General features: G+C 40.2%; 1 protein-coding gene across 7 annotated transcripts in view; it reads left to right on the top strand.

The window, feature by feature from the left end:
• Positions 1-17,159, top strand: part of LOC128686602 (integrin beta-PS) — a 74,079-nt gene that overhangs the window by 21,860 nt on the left and 35,060 nt on the right. For 5 of the 7 annotated variants that reach the window (XM_053773547.2, XM_053773565.2, XM_053773556.2 and 2 more), the window contains 4 exons: positions 6,054-6,258; positions 8,471-8,699; positions 9,007-9,088; positions 10,136-10,306. In XM_053773547.2, the coding sequence (XP_053629522.2) occupies positions 6,054-6,258; positions 8,471-8,699; positions 9,007-9,088; positions 10,136-10,306 (687 nt within the window). Of the gene's footprint in view, positions 1-6,053; positions 6,259-6,833; positions 6,853-7,807; positions 8,034-8,470; positions 8,700-9,006; positions 9,089-10,135; positions 10,307-17,159 lie in introns of those variants that run through there. The other 2 variants (XM_053773592.2, XM_053773583.2) reach the window with 2 other exon arrangements.

Below are 17,159 nucleotides of genomic sequence, written 5' to 3' on the forward strand. Positions count from 1 at the left end.
ACTTATACATAAGAACTAAACTAAAGACAGCCCACAGCTTCATATACAGGTGGGTTTATTACATCCAAAATTGCAGCCATAAACACAATATGCAATATAACCCAAAAAATGTCACAGGTATTGACATTTTACATAAAACTGTATGTACGAAGACATTCTCAATTATCCAAAAATTCTTTACACACTTATTATTGTTGTATATTAAACTTCATATCAAATACATAATACGTAACACCTCAATAATTACGAAACAAATAAAGGTTTGAAAATAATCTCCACACCTCACCACAGAAAAACTAAACACAGTACAATATAACAAATGATTCATCCCACCTCACTTCCATACACTACATTCGTCCCACCTCACTACCATACACTACATTCATCCCACCTCACTTCCATACACTACATTCATCACCACAAGCGAACTTACACAATCACGTATATTTAGTAATATTTTTCAAATATAATTTCCAGTTTTAAGTAACAAACTTCTTCTACTATATAATGAAATATACATAGTCATTACTATTAAACATTAACTTAAACAAGACTATATTCTTATTCAACAGACGGCAGCAGTTCTTGCCTCACCATCCTAACCCTACTTAACACATTGTACATCAACACATCCTTATATACCCATCACTCGTCAATAATATTCATTGAACTTCACCGAATACCAATATACAACCCATACTGAGTACATGAAATTCTCTTACATACTGCTATATACACTTTATGTATGATAAAAATCACACACATTACATTATCTCATTATTAGCAGTACATTTGGTACACAGACATATTTATCACGCCCTCATGTCCGTTGCTTAATACAACCACCAATCCTGATAATACATCACAACATATGCCAAATTTAACTGATCCATAACATACATCAGTATACCATTCTGAGTATGACCGTATACTTTTCACATGCACACAAATATTGCTCATTTCCATATCATAAAAATCTTAACTTTTCCCTTACAAACCACCACAAACTTACTTAAAACACACTCCACAACTACGCTGCCATTTCACACCATATCACGGAACTCTTCATACATTCCCAAATTCTGAGACGAGCCCGATGCAACCCCTGAAAATCCAAACACATCCCCCCCCCTTTTTTTTTTTTTTTCTTTCCCTTACTCCGCCAACAAACCTCTGACATTCATACTTCGATATCCTTCAGGAAAAACCCTTTCCCATCTACTTCCATATATCCCCCTATTACGACTAAGTGTTTTGTACATTGTTGCAGCCAATACCTTCTTTCGCACCATCCAATCCCCATTACCCCTCATGGCCCATGATACGAAAACAAAATCAGTTATGATGTACACCAAAGCACGCTGCACAGACTCTTCCACACCTCCCACATCTAAACTCAATGCCCTTAATACCGATATCCCTCCCCCACCCACCCTCCTCAAAATCCCACCCATCCACTCCCGTATACACTCCAAATTTTTACAAAAATATACTACATGAAAAGCTGTCTCCCTATCCCCACACACCCTACATACGTCCTCCACCATCAACCCTCTCTCCCGAAGCACCACACCAGACGGCAATATTCCATGAAGGAAACGAAACATTACCTCTCTCACTCTTGGTCTTATGCGCACCAACCGCAACCTTACCCAAATGTCTCCCCATGCATACATTGGGTATATGCCCTCAACATTTGCAATCACCCTCACCCCTACAGCACGCTCCAGAACACCTACCCGTATCCTAGACGGATCTCTAACATACAATAAAGCTCGCAGCACATCCTCACACTCTCTCATCTCTGATCCTACCCACCACCTTCGTGCCTCCTCATATAATGCTTGCACACCCTTCCCCACACGACCGTCCACTCGGATAAACCCCCTCTTCAAATATATACACTTAACCCTTAATCTTATATCTATTAAACCCAATCCACCTTTGTCGACCGGTAGCATAACAACACTTCTACCCAACCAATCACACCCAGAACCCCATATATATCGAAAAACCTTTTTTAGCATTCTAGTTATGTCCGGTCCTGCCAACGGATATACTGCTGCCACATGCCAGACCATACTATATAACATCACATTCACCACTATTACACGTTGATGTATCGTCAAATGCAAGGGTCTCAAAACATTTAACCTACCCACCAACCTATCCACTGCCCTCCCAGAATTAAGCATCCGTGCCTCCCCGGCATTCCCCATATAAATTATCCCACACACCTTTAGTCTATCCACCACACCAACGCACAGCTGTTTCCCATCGCGCCCTCCCTACCCAATTCCCTAAGACCAATAATTTCGATTTCTCCACATTCACTTTTAAACCTGTAACACCTTCAAAACCACCAATTACATCCTCCACCTCATGTAAACTTTCCTCCCTGCTCATTAGAATTGTTGTATCATCCACATACCCTATTATTCCCATCCCACCATTCTCCACACCACGTACCACCCCTAAACATCGCCCCACAGCCCTATAAAAAGGGTCCTGTATACAAGCAAACAACAGTTGAGACAGAGGACAACCCTGCCTTATGCCTCTACCCATTGAAACCCACTCACCCAATTTCCCATTCACCTGCACACGTACACCTACCCTATTATACAAAGTCTCAATCCAACGTACCATCTCTTCCCCAAAACCCTGCCTCCGTAAGATATGCCACAGTGCCTTTCGTTCTACGCAATCATACGCAGCCTGCCAATCCAATGCTAAGACACCTCCCCCCCTTTCATTCTCCCCCTCCATACTTTCCACAAAATCTTTTATTATTCCATGTCCCTCATACATCGTCCTTCCAGGCACCCCATACTGACCTCTCGCAACAACTCTATCTATCACGCACTTCAGCCTGTTCCCCAAGATTTTTGCGAATATCTTATAATCAGCACATAACAACGACAACGCCCTGTAGTTCTGCACTGTAGTAGGGCCTTCCCCTTTTGGAATCAATACTACTACTGCAGTACGCTGCAACTCGCCCATCCTCCCCTCACTTTTCATCACATTCATCAGGTTCACTAAAAAATCCTTCAACACACTCCAATTCTTCACATAGAATTCACAAGGTAACCCATCTATACCTGGCGCTTTACCTCTCGCCATATTCTCCAAAGCTCTCCATACCTCCCCCTCTTCAATATCCCCACCCAATGCCATACGATCACTTCCACTCAGCACACAAGATACATTCTCTCCCAATCTCTCTAAATCCTCACCGTTCACTCCTACACTCCTCAAATATTTTCCAAACCAACTATCCATAAAACCACTCATACCCTCAGTAGTTCTCAACTCCTGACCCTTCGTATACCCACCTAAGTCCTCGTGTACTACCAGCTTATCAATTTCCATTGCCAACCTGCGTCTCCGCTGACCCCGTAACACACAGGCTGACGGCCTGTCACCCCAAATCGCCTCCTCTAACCCACCTTGCACCCTCGCCTCATCAAATCTCTCATTGTGCATATCCCTTATCTGCCACTTTAATGCTTCAATTTCCTCCATTGGATACACATCTGTCACAGCACCCCTCTGATAACAACCCTGCAACCGCCCCTCTAAATACTGTTGAAGCCCAAATGTCATCCATGCCTCATTCTTTCCCCTTCGCACATAGTATTGCCTGATCCTCGTCTTTGCAACCCCATCCCACCACCCCAATAAATCGCTTGCACTCTTACCCCCACCCCATAAGTCCTCCCACAAACTTTCAAAATCCCCTCCCTCCACCCCCTCACCCAGTAGTCGTACATTCAGCTTCCAGTACCCCAAATATCTCTTAGGCAAACCGTCCCAATTTAAATCAGCATAAACCGCCCTATGATCTGAATAAACGACATTCACCGTCTGCACCCGCGTCACCCTCACTCCCCTTGTCACATACAACCTATCTAATCGTGCAGCATATCCCTTTCTATGAAAAGTGTGCTCTATCTCGCAATCCCCTCCATCAACTATATCCCTCAATCCCACACCTCTCAATAGATCCCCTAAACCTGCCAAAAAACACCCTGCCCCTCTCGGTTCCACATCCTTCCTGCGCACCACACAGTTCCAGTCGCCACCAACTATTGTCACTGACGGTAATGACCGCAAATAATATACCAATACGTTATTCACAAATTCATTCTTTACCCTTACATCATTCTCAGCCGGCACATACACACAAATGACTGCCATCCGCTCACCTCTCCACCACCCATCTATTCTTAACACACGACCCCCCCCCCCCTTCACTCCTAAGAACAACAAACGGGCTCGTCTCTCGGATCAGGATTCCCACCCCTCCCTTCATTCGCTCCGAATACATCACAAACACTCTGTACCCATCCACCTCCAATTCCTTTCCCAGCTTGAAATTATGTTCCTGCACAAAAACAATGTCTATAGCATAACGTCTTAAAAATCCCTTTACCCACAGACGCTTCTCACTCGCACACAATCCATTAATATTCACTGTCATGCACCGGAAACCTACTTATGTGATTTCACCCTCTGCCCCTTTTCACCTTTCACTGACACGCTTTCAGTGTGTCTGCTTCGTCCACTTTTCTCTCCACTGCCCACTGGTGGCTTCCCCTTATCCAACACCTGACCAGGCGTACCTTTAGTGCTCTCACGCACCACATCAACCCATGGCTTTTTCCCCGGTCTCTGTGCCGGGGTCAAAACATCATCAGAGTCAGAATATGTCGCCGCCCTCTTACGGTTGACACACTCTGCATCCATTTCCAACTCACTGGATGCCTCCCTGTGAATCTCAGCAGTCACCTCAATCACTTCCACCACTCCTGGCGAGTCATCTGCCATGTTCGCCAATCTTCCAAGTTGCTCATCTTCAATCTGAACATTACTCCTCACCATACTCAAGTTATCCTCAGCAACCTGCTTCTCAAAGGATTTTTCCTGCACGTTCACCAGTAGGCCTTCCTCTACCCGCACGTCACCAATCTGCACAGTCTTCCCGTTCTCCATGGCAGATGCCTCACTTCCCACCAACTGTGACAGTGATGGGCTGGTACCCACCAGTGGCAGCTCACGCTCCACTTCCTCACTCCAGGAAGTGCCACTTCTATGTACAGGTGCCTCATCAGCATGACCCACCTCTGGTTCTGGCTCTTTCACCATCTCACTACCTAGGTCCTTTCTCCGCTGCCATCTCCCACACTGGGCCGCCATATGGTCATATGCACCACATAACCTACACGTCTTCTGCTGCCCAGCGTAGTACACCATTACCTGTGTCCTAAATGCGTCCAGTATGACGTAAGACGGGATGGCATGCCTCAACTCCATCTTGATCGTGAACGTACCATCCGGCAAACCGGCATACGCCCCATCCGTCCATTTACCAGCCATAGCCAGGTGTACAGGTCCATACTGTTCAAATACATACCGCAGATCATTCTCGTCCGCCTCAAATGGCACATTTCGGATTTTCACCCATGTGTAATGCTTAGACACGTCGATTAGGCGAACACGTATCGCTGAATTAACATCCACGCTCCTGTCCTGGTACTTGTCAACCAGCCGTTCATACACTCCAGCTGAACTCAGCTTGACGAAAATACGATAGGCACCATTTAGTGCCACACCATACAGTTCTTGATCCGCAACACCATAGGTGTCACGGATAATTTGCGGTAAAAGCACTTGTGCAGACTGAGGCGTTATTGCACCACGCAATAATTCAATGCACACCGTGTGCAAACGCCTTCTCACAGACTGCGCCATGTTGTGAAAATATGTCTCCTCCAATGGCCAGCAGAGGGCAGTAGTCACACGTCTGCACTCTGCGCAGGTCAAGCAGCGAATGATTATGGTATTAAGGCTAAGTGACTACATTATAGTTTGTGAGTTTAGCAATGTGAATGCTTTTGTTCTGGCACAATACATAGTGTCTATATTGGAGTATCCCAGTTCCTTAAATTATCTAGCGTTTCATCCCCCCCGGCGCTGTATAATCCTACGGGTTTAGCGCTGCCCCATGCATTTTTTATTTCTGACCCAATGCTTCATTCTTTTCCTAGAATTTCACGGATCTTCCAAGGTGTTCGAAGAAAAATGAAAGTTTAATAGAAAAATACTACGAAATTTGCGAGGAATATCTGATAGATCCATTGTCATACGTGGAGATTACTGAGGATGAGAAGTTATCTACAGGAGATGCTCATGGTCAGGAAGACACCATTATTCAAATTCGTCCTCAGAAAGTTGACATAGAGAGCAGAGTGGGTGAGTTATCTTCATATTAGTTCCACATCTCCGTTAGTGTAAACAAAGTCACAATACCGTGACTGCAACAATACACAAATAACCCTCACATAGAAAGAAATTTATGAAACCATTACGGTCTGAGTTGGACCATGAGCTAGAGTGTGACTGGTTAGTTGATAGTCTAAGTCAGGACCCATAAGTTGTTATAGGTTTCTTTCTATTATATGCGAGTTAATTGTGTATTGTTCATTAGTGTGTGAAGCCAGTCCCAAGTTATTTTCTCATTTTTTTTTTATTCGCCGGTATTCTCATTGTGTAGTTAAATAATATGTAAGAGAATCCACGTGCTGAAATTCAACATTTTATTTTGGTATTTAATTATATACCCGTTTAGGAATAAGGAAACCTTATTTTGTCTCATCCAGCATTTGATCACCCCAGATTAAAACCTATAATGGTATATATTAGTTGCTGGGTTAATTGACAGTGACAGCAGGTGTAAGAAAACTAGAAGTTTTGCTCACACTGAGGTTCGCGGTTCGATCCCCGGTACGGGTAGAAACCTTGGGAGTTTCCTTAAGACACCTGCTGTCCCTGTTTACTTAGCAGTAGGTAGGTACTTAGGTGTTAGTAGACTAGTGTGGGTCGCATCCTGGGGACAAAATTAACCTAATTTGCCAGAAATGCTCTGTATAACCCGCGACTTCATGGTGGCCTGATGACTAACACTCTTGCTTCACACGGCGAGAGTCTGGGTTTGATTCCCAGCCAGAGTAGAAACATTGGACGTGTTTCTTTCCACCTGTTGTCTATGTTCCCCATCAGTAAAATGGATACCTGGGTGTTAGTGGGCTGGTGTTTACCTGGAGAGAGTTCCGGGGGTCAACGCCCCCGCGGCCCGGTCTGTGACCAGGCCTCCTGGTGGATCAGAGCCTGATCAACCAGGCTGTTACTGCTGGCTGCACGCAAACCAACGTACGAGCCACAGCCCGGCTGATCCGGAACTGACTTTAGGTGCTTGTCCAGTGCCAGCTTGAAGACTGCTAGGGGTCTGTTGGTAATCCCCCTTATGTGTGCTGGTGTGGGTCGCATCCTGGGACACTGACCTAATGTGCCCGAAATGGTCAGCATAACAAGCGGCTTTGTATATAGTAGTATGTCAGCTAGGTCTGCATACCATGTACTTGTAGTAAATAAAGATATTAGTATATCAGCTATGTTCTGTATAAGTTGTATCATGTACCTGTACGAATAACGATTATTATTATTATTATTATTATTATTATTATTATTATTATTATTATTATTATTATTATTATTATTATTATTATTATTATTATTATTATTATTATTATCCTGCCTCAGCTCATTTCAAAACCCAGCCTTATCTAAGGTATATTAACAACTGGTCTGTGACCCTTGACAGTCAACTAACATCCAGATATGTTCCTACTTACTGCTAAGTGAAAAATTGTAATACTACAGCATATTATATTCCCACCTGTACTGGAGCTCGAACCAAGGACCCATAGTATGTGAGATGAAGGTGCTATCAGATGAGCCATGGGACACCTATATAGTATATAAGTGCAAGAGCAAAGTGTAATGAGCTGTATGAGTACAAAAAATAATTTACATATCAGTAAGCTATTGCTTTAGATTTTTTGACAAAGTAAAATAGTAATCAGAGATTAAGGTAATGATATAATGGAGAATATAGAGAAAATATCTGCTGTTTACTTACATCCTTCAAGTTGTCTCTGAGGCCCTTGAAGAGTTCAGCAACTTATTGTGCAAGTACAGTGGACCCCCGGTTAACGAACTTTTTTCATCCCAGTAGTATGTTCAGGTGCCAGTACTGACCGAATTTTTTCCCATAAGGAATATTGTGAAGTAGATTAGTCCATTTCAGACCCCCAAACATACATGTACAAACGCACTTACGTAAATACACTTACATAATTGGTCGCATTTGGAGGTGATCGTTAAGCGGGGGTCCACTGTATTGAGACACAGGTACACATAAGTACAATTATCATACATAGTGTAAATTAACTAGGATGTTATACATTATATATTTGTTTTTGTATATTTAAGTAAGTGTAAAATAAAGTATATTTTCCATGACTACATAGTTGTACTCTATATTTTATTATATAATACATGGAAAAGCCCATAACTATGTCATATGAAACTTTTCAAGCAAACTCAAATTTTATTCTGTTAACAGGTGAGGCTCAAACAATAAAATTTACCTACAAGCACTTAAAGAATTATCCAGTTGACTTGTATTATTTAATGGATGGTTCCAAGTCAATGAAAGATGACAAGGAGATGCTGACCCAGCTGGGCAAACAACTGGTGGAGAGCATCAAGAATATTACATCTAACTTCAGAGTTGGTTTTGGTATTTTTGTTGACAAAGCCATTCTTCCTTATATCTCCACACTTCCCTTTAAGTAAGCATTGATTCTGCTTTAGTTTTAAAGAAGAGCAATAAAAATTGATGTAATTAATATATTTTGCTATATTTATTTGTCAGTTTGACTGTAGTAACAATTTTATACTTACATAAATTAAAAAGGACTTCATTTTTTACAGTCCCTTCAAGGGAGGTAATTTGATGCCAGTGAAGGGCTCTTGATCCAAGGAACTGGACTTGTAAGCCCATTATTTGGATTCAACCTGAGTGCCACTCATTCCTGTACACTATATAACCCCTATGGTTTTAGCTCTTCCCTGAATAAAATAAAAGTTTCTTTGCAGTGCTGACAGCTGTCCAGAATGTGAGGCTCCATTTAGTTACAAGAATATTCTGTCTCTGACTGATGACTCTAGCATTTTTGTGGTAAGTAACACATTAACATGTTTGTTGCCATAGTGTATAACTTGTGTTCAGATCTCTACACATCTGCTGCTATGTATGATAATCTCTGTAACTGTATTTGTGTATACTGTACCTGAATGAACTTACTTACATCTGCCAGTCCATGAAATATTACTACCTGAACCATTAATTGTAATATTGTTTTTATTATGTGCAACTACAAGATTATTGTTCTTATAAACCTCCACCTTGACCACCTCGCATTAGTATTAACATTAAATAAGACTGTCAACAAGTTATCCACTATTATCTTGTCTAGTTTTAAGTAGTTAGTGTACTATTATATGTCGTTTAGTTTTAAGTAGTTACTGTGTACTATTATTTTGTCTAGTTTTAAGTAGTTACTCTGTACTAGGATTAGTCTGCCTGAAATGCCCCAGCATGATAGTGGCTTTCTTTGTACTTAGCAAACCAAAATTGTAATTACACATTGTAACCTTTACAAAGAAATAAATCTTTATCTTTCTCTACTTACTGTTTCCACCCTTGCTGAGGATTGAACCATGAACACTCAGTGTGTGAAGTAAGACCATTGCCTACCAGGCAATGGTCTTGCCACAGATATGGAGTTTAGCCTCGGTAACTGAAAGAATTTCCTTGTGTGCAAGGGGCTTGGACTTCCAGCATCTCCCAAGTAACATCACTGAAGTGATGCTACTTGGGGGTTTGCTCCATTAATCTACAATAGCCAAGCTAGTGCTTCCCCATATCCTTGCTGAATCTAAATTTGTCCAACTTGCATCTATTGCTACAAGTCCTGATATATCCTTTATTTATTACTGTTTACCATTTTTACACTAATTATATCCCACCTTGTGGGCCTTCATAATCTCATGGAAAAATATTAGCACTTGTTGTTTGTAATGTAAGATATAGTGGGTTGGGAGACCAGTGATACTGTCCTCAAATGTCCTAATACAAGTAGTAGTATCTAGTAATAATTATGATTTTTTGTGTGCAGAATTAAAATATTTGAAAATAAAATGAAGGTATTATATAATGCTTCAGAATGCAGTGAAAGAGAGCAAGGTAGCGAGCAACATTGACTACCCTGAAGGAGGCTTTGATGGTCTGATGCAAGCCATTGTGTGTGAAAGAGAGATAGACTGGAGAAACCAGAGCACACGATTGATTGTCCTCTCCACAGATGCTGGCTTCCATATTGCTGGTGATGGCAAGGTAAACATTAGGACGTGTTTCCAATAGACTCCTGTCCATGTTCACCCATCAGTATAAAATGGGTACCTGAGTGTTAGTTGACTGGTGTGGGTCACATTGTGAGACAAAACTGACCAAATTTGCCCGAAATGCTCTGCATAACAAGCGGCTTTCTACATAGTGGTATGTCATTGATGTCAGCTAGGCCTGTATACATTGTACATGTACTTGTAGAAATAAAGATATTATTATTATTATTATTATTATTATTATTATTATAATCAGTGAGTTACCATTCCAGCACAAAATTATATTTGATAAATATTACAAAATAGAAACTTTTCTTCTGAGTCTACGCATCTGCCTAACTACCTGTTGATAATTTTGGAGATCATCACTCCCACAGTCTGGACTCAATCCAGACTTCTTGGATGGTGGCCTGGTCAGCCAGACTGTTGGTGCTTGTTGTATGAATTCCATCATAGGTACCACAACCATACTGATCAAGAGTTGTTTGGAGGAACTTGTCAGGTACCCTCCTGAGGATTGTTAGGGGTCTACGTATTTGTAATTTTCCTTATGCAGTGCAACCTTGACTCACGAGTGTCCCAACTTACGAGTTTTTTGAGATACAAGCCATCCCTGGGTCGATTTTTTGCTCTGAGTTACGAGCAATGTTGAGTTACGAGCCAGCTCCCCCCTCCCTTTTCCCCTACAACCCAAAACCTGGACACCTGGCTTGTTTATCTATGATTTCATGCTTTAATTCCATGGAAATCATTCTCTTTTTCTTCTCAGCAATAATAATAATAATAATAATATAATAATAATAATATTATTACAGTCAAGTCACTCGGTAAGTCAGTCAAGTCATTCAGTAAGTCAGGTCACTCAGTAAGTCAGTCAAGTCATTCAGTAAGTCAGTCTAGTCATTCAGTAAATCAGTCAAGTCATTCAGTAAGTCAGTCAAGTCAATCAGTAAGTCAGTCAAGTCATTCAGTAAGTCAATCAAGTCACTCAATAAGTCAATCAAGTCATTCAGTGAGTCAGTTAAGTCATTCAGTAAGTCAGTCAAGTCAGTAAGTCATTCAGTCAAGTCACTCAACAAGTCAGTCATCAGTTCAGTCATTCAGTCATTAGTAAGTCAGTTATTCAGTAAGTCAGTCAGTCACACAAACTCATGTTAACCTCTTTTTCTGTGTACAAAGTAACAATACAGTTACGGCTGCAGGTTATCTCTTCTTTAATATCTTTGTTAATTCTAAGACTTAAGTGCTTATACCTCTTCATGCCACTTTCAGCAACACTAGTATGGCTACTGGGTGTCATGATTGCTTGGCAGATACAAGATATAGTAATTAAAATATAACACAACTGACAAAGTGTAATAAGTTCACTATTTTGCCATTATATTCCCAAGCTCCTTTATTTGATTACTACTTTATTTGTTCACCACAAATTATTTTAGTCCCTTTTATATTGTCTCCTTTATTTTAGCTTTAAAGAGCTACCTTAGTTCATATATTTACATTTGTTAAAATAATTCAGGTGCTATTTTTTAGCTTTAGAATATTTACTTTGTCTTATACTTAATTCTAACTACAGATTCACTATAAATCTTGTGATAACAAGCATTGATCCTGATACCAACCTCTTATTTAATGACTTAAATGAATCAAACAGTAGCTGTAATTACTACACAGCAGAACAATCAAAGGCACTCCTCAGAGCCAACAACAACATAACTGTCTTTAACCCTTTGACTGTTTCAGGCCCCTCTCTGAAACTGTCATTCTATGTCGCTCAATTTTTGAAAAAAAAAAAATTATTTTTTCTTATGAAATGATAGAGAATCTTTTCCCGATGGTAATGACACCAAAAGTTCGAAATTTGGTCGAAAACTCGTGGAATTATGCTCCCGCGAAGTTAGCGGTCTCGGCGACATGTGCGTATCGGCGATTTCGCCGACTTTGAGCCCAATTTTCAGCCAATTCCATTGTTCCAGTTGACCAAACTCATAGCTATTTCTTTAGAACTCCATTTTATCTATCAGCTGAGTACAAGAAACCTCCCATTTACTAATTTGGACTACCCAATATGGTGGTCAGAAATTGGCAATTTGGCCAATTTCACGCAAAATAAAAAAGATGCCAATTTCAAAATAGGGTCCAGAATAAACAAGGTAGACATACGTGGCACTAAAATAACATATGCTCTGTTCATTAGTCACATCTCTAGGCCCCTCTTATATTATTATTGCTTTCTATTTTGATTTTTTATTCATACAAAAAAATACAAAATTTACTGTTATGCAGACGACTGCATTATTGTAAAAATGGTATAAATAATATCAGTGCACTAGTGAAAGAATATTAGACTCCCCAGTTGACGTGTATTGGACGTGTGGTGTGATTTATTTACTCTTGAACATTGGTAAAAATCGAACATTTCTGCTACTTTGAGCTCAGTTTCAAGGTCGTTTTCATCGTAAAAGTAATGAAAATCATCTCTATTTCTGTAATATGTTTTCCATTTTATCACCTAAGACCATGAAAACGCGAATACAACGATAAATACTATATGAAAATACACCTCAAAGTCGGCGTTTTATTCCAAAAAAACGATCAGAGTTTTTTTTTTCTCATTACGCAATGTGTGCTGCAGGATTTTTTTTATGTGGTGCACACTGACCACACAGACCCATTCTCTCACATGTGGGCCTACCAGCTTTCTCCCACTTGATCTGAAGCCGCTAGAATTATTGAGTATATATACGTCAGAAACATTGGCTCGTAAGACGTATTTATACGTCGAAAACAGTCAAAGGGTTAACTACAATATCAGATCTTTAAGCAAACATTACAATGACCTCATAGCATAACTAAATTCCCTGCATGCCAGTATATCCATCATTACTCTCACTGAAACCTGGCTAAAGCCTGATACTACAGATGTCTATGGCATTCCTGGTTACACAGCCATACACAACTGTAGGCCAGATCAACAAGGGGGCGGCACAGCTATATACTACTCAGACCAACTAGAATGTATCACTAATACTTGCACAAGGGATGAACATGGGGAATATATAATAGCTAAATTCAAATCCAAATACCTACAAAAACCTCTCACAGTGATAAACATCTACAGAGTACCACAGTCAAACATTAGCTGTTTTAGTGAAAACCTAGGAAGTATGATAACTGATGCATGCATGAACAAAGATCACTTACTACTCTCAGGTGACTTCAGTATAAATCTCCTGCAAGACCAGTATCCACACATTACTGAATTCACAAACACTATGAGTAACTGCTTGTTGCTACCAACAGTAACAAAACCTACAAGAGTTACAGAGACTAGTGTTTCCCTACTAGACCACATCTGGACCAACACCATATCCCCTTTAAAATCAGGCATAATCACAGATAATATCACAGATCACTACCCTACCTTCCTCATAACTAATCTAGGCAAATTACCCCAAGACACTACTAAAGTCACTTTCAGACTTTACAATGAGGCAGCCATTAATAACTTCACAGCAGCAGTGACAAATATTGACTGGCACACTGAGTTAGAAATTTATACAGATATTGATGAATGTATTAATAATTTTCTAAAAAAAAAACAATACCTCTATAACAAGCATTACCCTAAAAAAACTAAACAGATCACAGCTAAAAGACTGAACAGTCCCTGGCTAACACCCAGCATCCTCAAATCCATAAATACAAAGCACCTATACGAAAAACAGTACAGAATGGGCCACATAACCAGAGACCAAACAAAATGTTACTCGTCAATCCTAACCAGCCTGATAAGAAGGGCTAATAAACTGTATTATGAGAACAGATTATTCAACTTAAAAGGTGATATAAAAAAGACCTGGAAAACCCTATCAGAAATTCTAGGAACAAAAAAGATATCACGAAATAGTGCAATTGAACTAACAAAACCAGATGAACCCCAACTCCCCCCAACTGAAACAGCAAACAGACTCAATGATTTCTTCTCCACCATAGGAAAAAACCTTGCCAATAAAATCCCAAGCTCAAATACCCCACCCAATGACTACCTCACTGGCAACTACCCGAACACACTGTTCCTAGCTCCGACTAACCCAACAGAAGTCTCCCTTATTATGAACACACTAAAAAAACAAGACAGGATATTTAAATACCTTATCACCCTTTATATACAAAAAACGTCGCAAGTGCTGTCACCAATCATTGCAACACTCTTTAACAAATCCATTGAATCCTCTACCTTCCCTGCAGTTCTCAAAATAGCGAGGGTCACCCCGATACATAGAGGAGACCAAACAGACTTGAACAACTATAGGCCAATATCCAACTTACACCCTCTCTCTAAAATCTTCAAAAAATTAATTCATAAGCGAATCTATTCCTACCTCATCTCCCACAACATACTCAACCCCTGTCAGTTTGGGTTCAGGCCTAATAAAAATACGAATGATGCTATTATACACATGCTAGAACAAATATGCACTGCACTAGAGAAAAAAGAAGTCCCACTGGGGATCTTCAATGACTTATGTAAAGCTTTTGATACAGTTGACCATGACTTGCTCCACATAAAACTGTCACACTATGGTATAAGAGAACACTCCCTCAACTACCTAAAGTCATACCTCAGCAACAGAAGCCAATATGTGTACACAAATGGGGCAAACTCTTCCGCACAGCCAGTTACAGTTGGTGTCCCACAGGGAAGTGTCCTTGACCCTCTTCTCTTTCTTGTTTACATAAATGACCTACCAAATGCATCGCAACTACTCAAACCCACACTATTTGCAGATGACACTACATACGTCTTCTCTCACCTGAGTGAGTCATGCTAGCCAATACTGTGAATACCGAATTACAAACTTACTCTCAACATTGACAAAACCTGCTTCATTCAGTTTGGTAACAGAGCTACAGATGTCCTTCTTAACATAATGATAAACGGATCACCTATCACAAAGCTCACAGAGGGAAAATTCTTAGGAATCCACCTTGATAATAGAGTCAAATTTCAAACACATGTACAACAAATTTCCAAGAAAATTTCCAAGACCGTAAGCATACTATCGAAGATACGATACTGTGTTCCACAGTCAGCCCTCACTCACTTATTTACCCTTATCTCACCTATGGAATTTGTGCATGGGGCTCAACAACAATAAACCATCTCGGACCATTAATTACCCAACAAAAGGCTGCAGTCAGAATAACAAATTCCCACTACAGGCATCACGCTCCACCAATATTCAAAACTCATTAGTGCTTTTATTTTTCCTGAATCCAAATTGGCGTGGGTTGAGTATGTTTTGTGACGTTATAAATGAATATAGTCTCCTTTGCACGAGTTTCTCGAAGATTTTGGATAGCAATGGTAAGTTTGATATTGGCCTATAGTTGTTTACATCTGTAGGGTCACCACCTTTATGTATTGGTGTAACCCTTGCTGTCTTGAGTAGTGTCGGGAAGGTGCTAGTTTCTAGTGACTTGTTAAAAGTAATGTAATTGCATGTGAAAGGACATGGGCCGCTCGCTTGTACAATAATGGTGGGACGTGAGACAGATTCCCCAAGTTATTTTTAAGTGACTTTATGATCGCGGTGACTTCCGTGGGCTCAGTTGGTACAAGATAGAAGGAATTTGGGAAATTCCCATCTAGGTAGTCCCTGGCACGGGCATTGGTACGTGGGATTTTACTGGTGAGATTAGATCCTATGTTTGAGAAGAAGTCGTTTATCTTGTTAGCTGTATCAGTGGGAAGCAGTGGTGTTTCATGAGGTTTAGTTAGAACAATATTCTTGGTCTTTTTCAGTTTGTGGGTCCCCAGAATCTGGGAAAGTGTTTTCCAGGTCTTTTTTATATCTCCTCTTGTGTCAGTGAATCTGCTGGAGTAGTACAGTTGTTTGGCTTTCTTTATTAATTTGGTGAGAACTGTTGAATATTGTTTAAGAATATCTTTGTGTATTAAGCCCTGTCTATATTGCTTTTCATATTGGTGTTTCTTATCAATGGATTTCAGAATGCTGCTGGTTAGCCATGGGCAACCAAGCTGTTTATTCGTGATCTGTTTCATTTTTATAGGACAATGTTTGTTGTATAGTCTAAGTATTTTGTTAAGTAAAATGTCTGTCCAATCGTCAATACCATTGGCATTGGAGAATTCTGTAGGCCAGTCAACAGTCTCTAGGTCTGCTGTGAAATTCCTTATTGAGGCCTCGTCATGGAATCTAAATGAAATTTTGTTGTATTCGAGTGGTGGCTTACTAATGTTTGTTAAGAGGAAGGTTGGGTAGCGGTCAGTAGTGCTGTCTGTGATTATCCCTGATTTAAGAGGGGCTAGTATATTGGTCCATATGTGGTCTATTATGGTTCCACTTGTCTCAGTCAGCCTGGTTGGTTTAGTTATTGTTGGTATGAGAAGTGTGTTGTTCGTATTGTTGATGAAACATGTTTACATCCCAGTGGGGGGCAGTTCTCTCGTGCTTGTTTGCATTTTTTACAGTCATTTGGCCAAATTTCTTTTTTCTAACCATGGGTCCTTCTGATCTACTGCAGTTAGCCTTAAAAATACTCTGTTTTCTCTTACAGTAAGAACATGGGAAGATACTATAGTCAAATTGGGACAGAAATGGCGGACGCTTCTGCGCTGCCACTGTCTCTGCCACCATATTATGGCCTATTTTATTCATTCCGGAGTACGTATATATCATGTTTCTGTGCTAATTATATTGTTTAATATGACATATTAGATGAATTGTGATAGATAAATAAGCCATACAGTTGATAATACCATCATGTTCAAGTATTTTTTCTAGTCTATCCAGAGTGCAGGAATGAATTAATGGCTT

Source organism: Cherax quadricarinatus, chromosome 1 (assembly GCF_038502225.1).
Source record: "Cherax quadricarinatus isolate ZL_2023a chromosome 1, ASM3850222v1, whole genome shotgun sequence".
Classification (NCBI taxonomy): Eukaryota; Metazoa; Arthropoda; class Malacostraca; order Decapoda; family Parastacidae; genus Cherax; species Cherax quadricarinatus.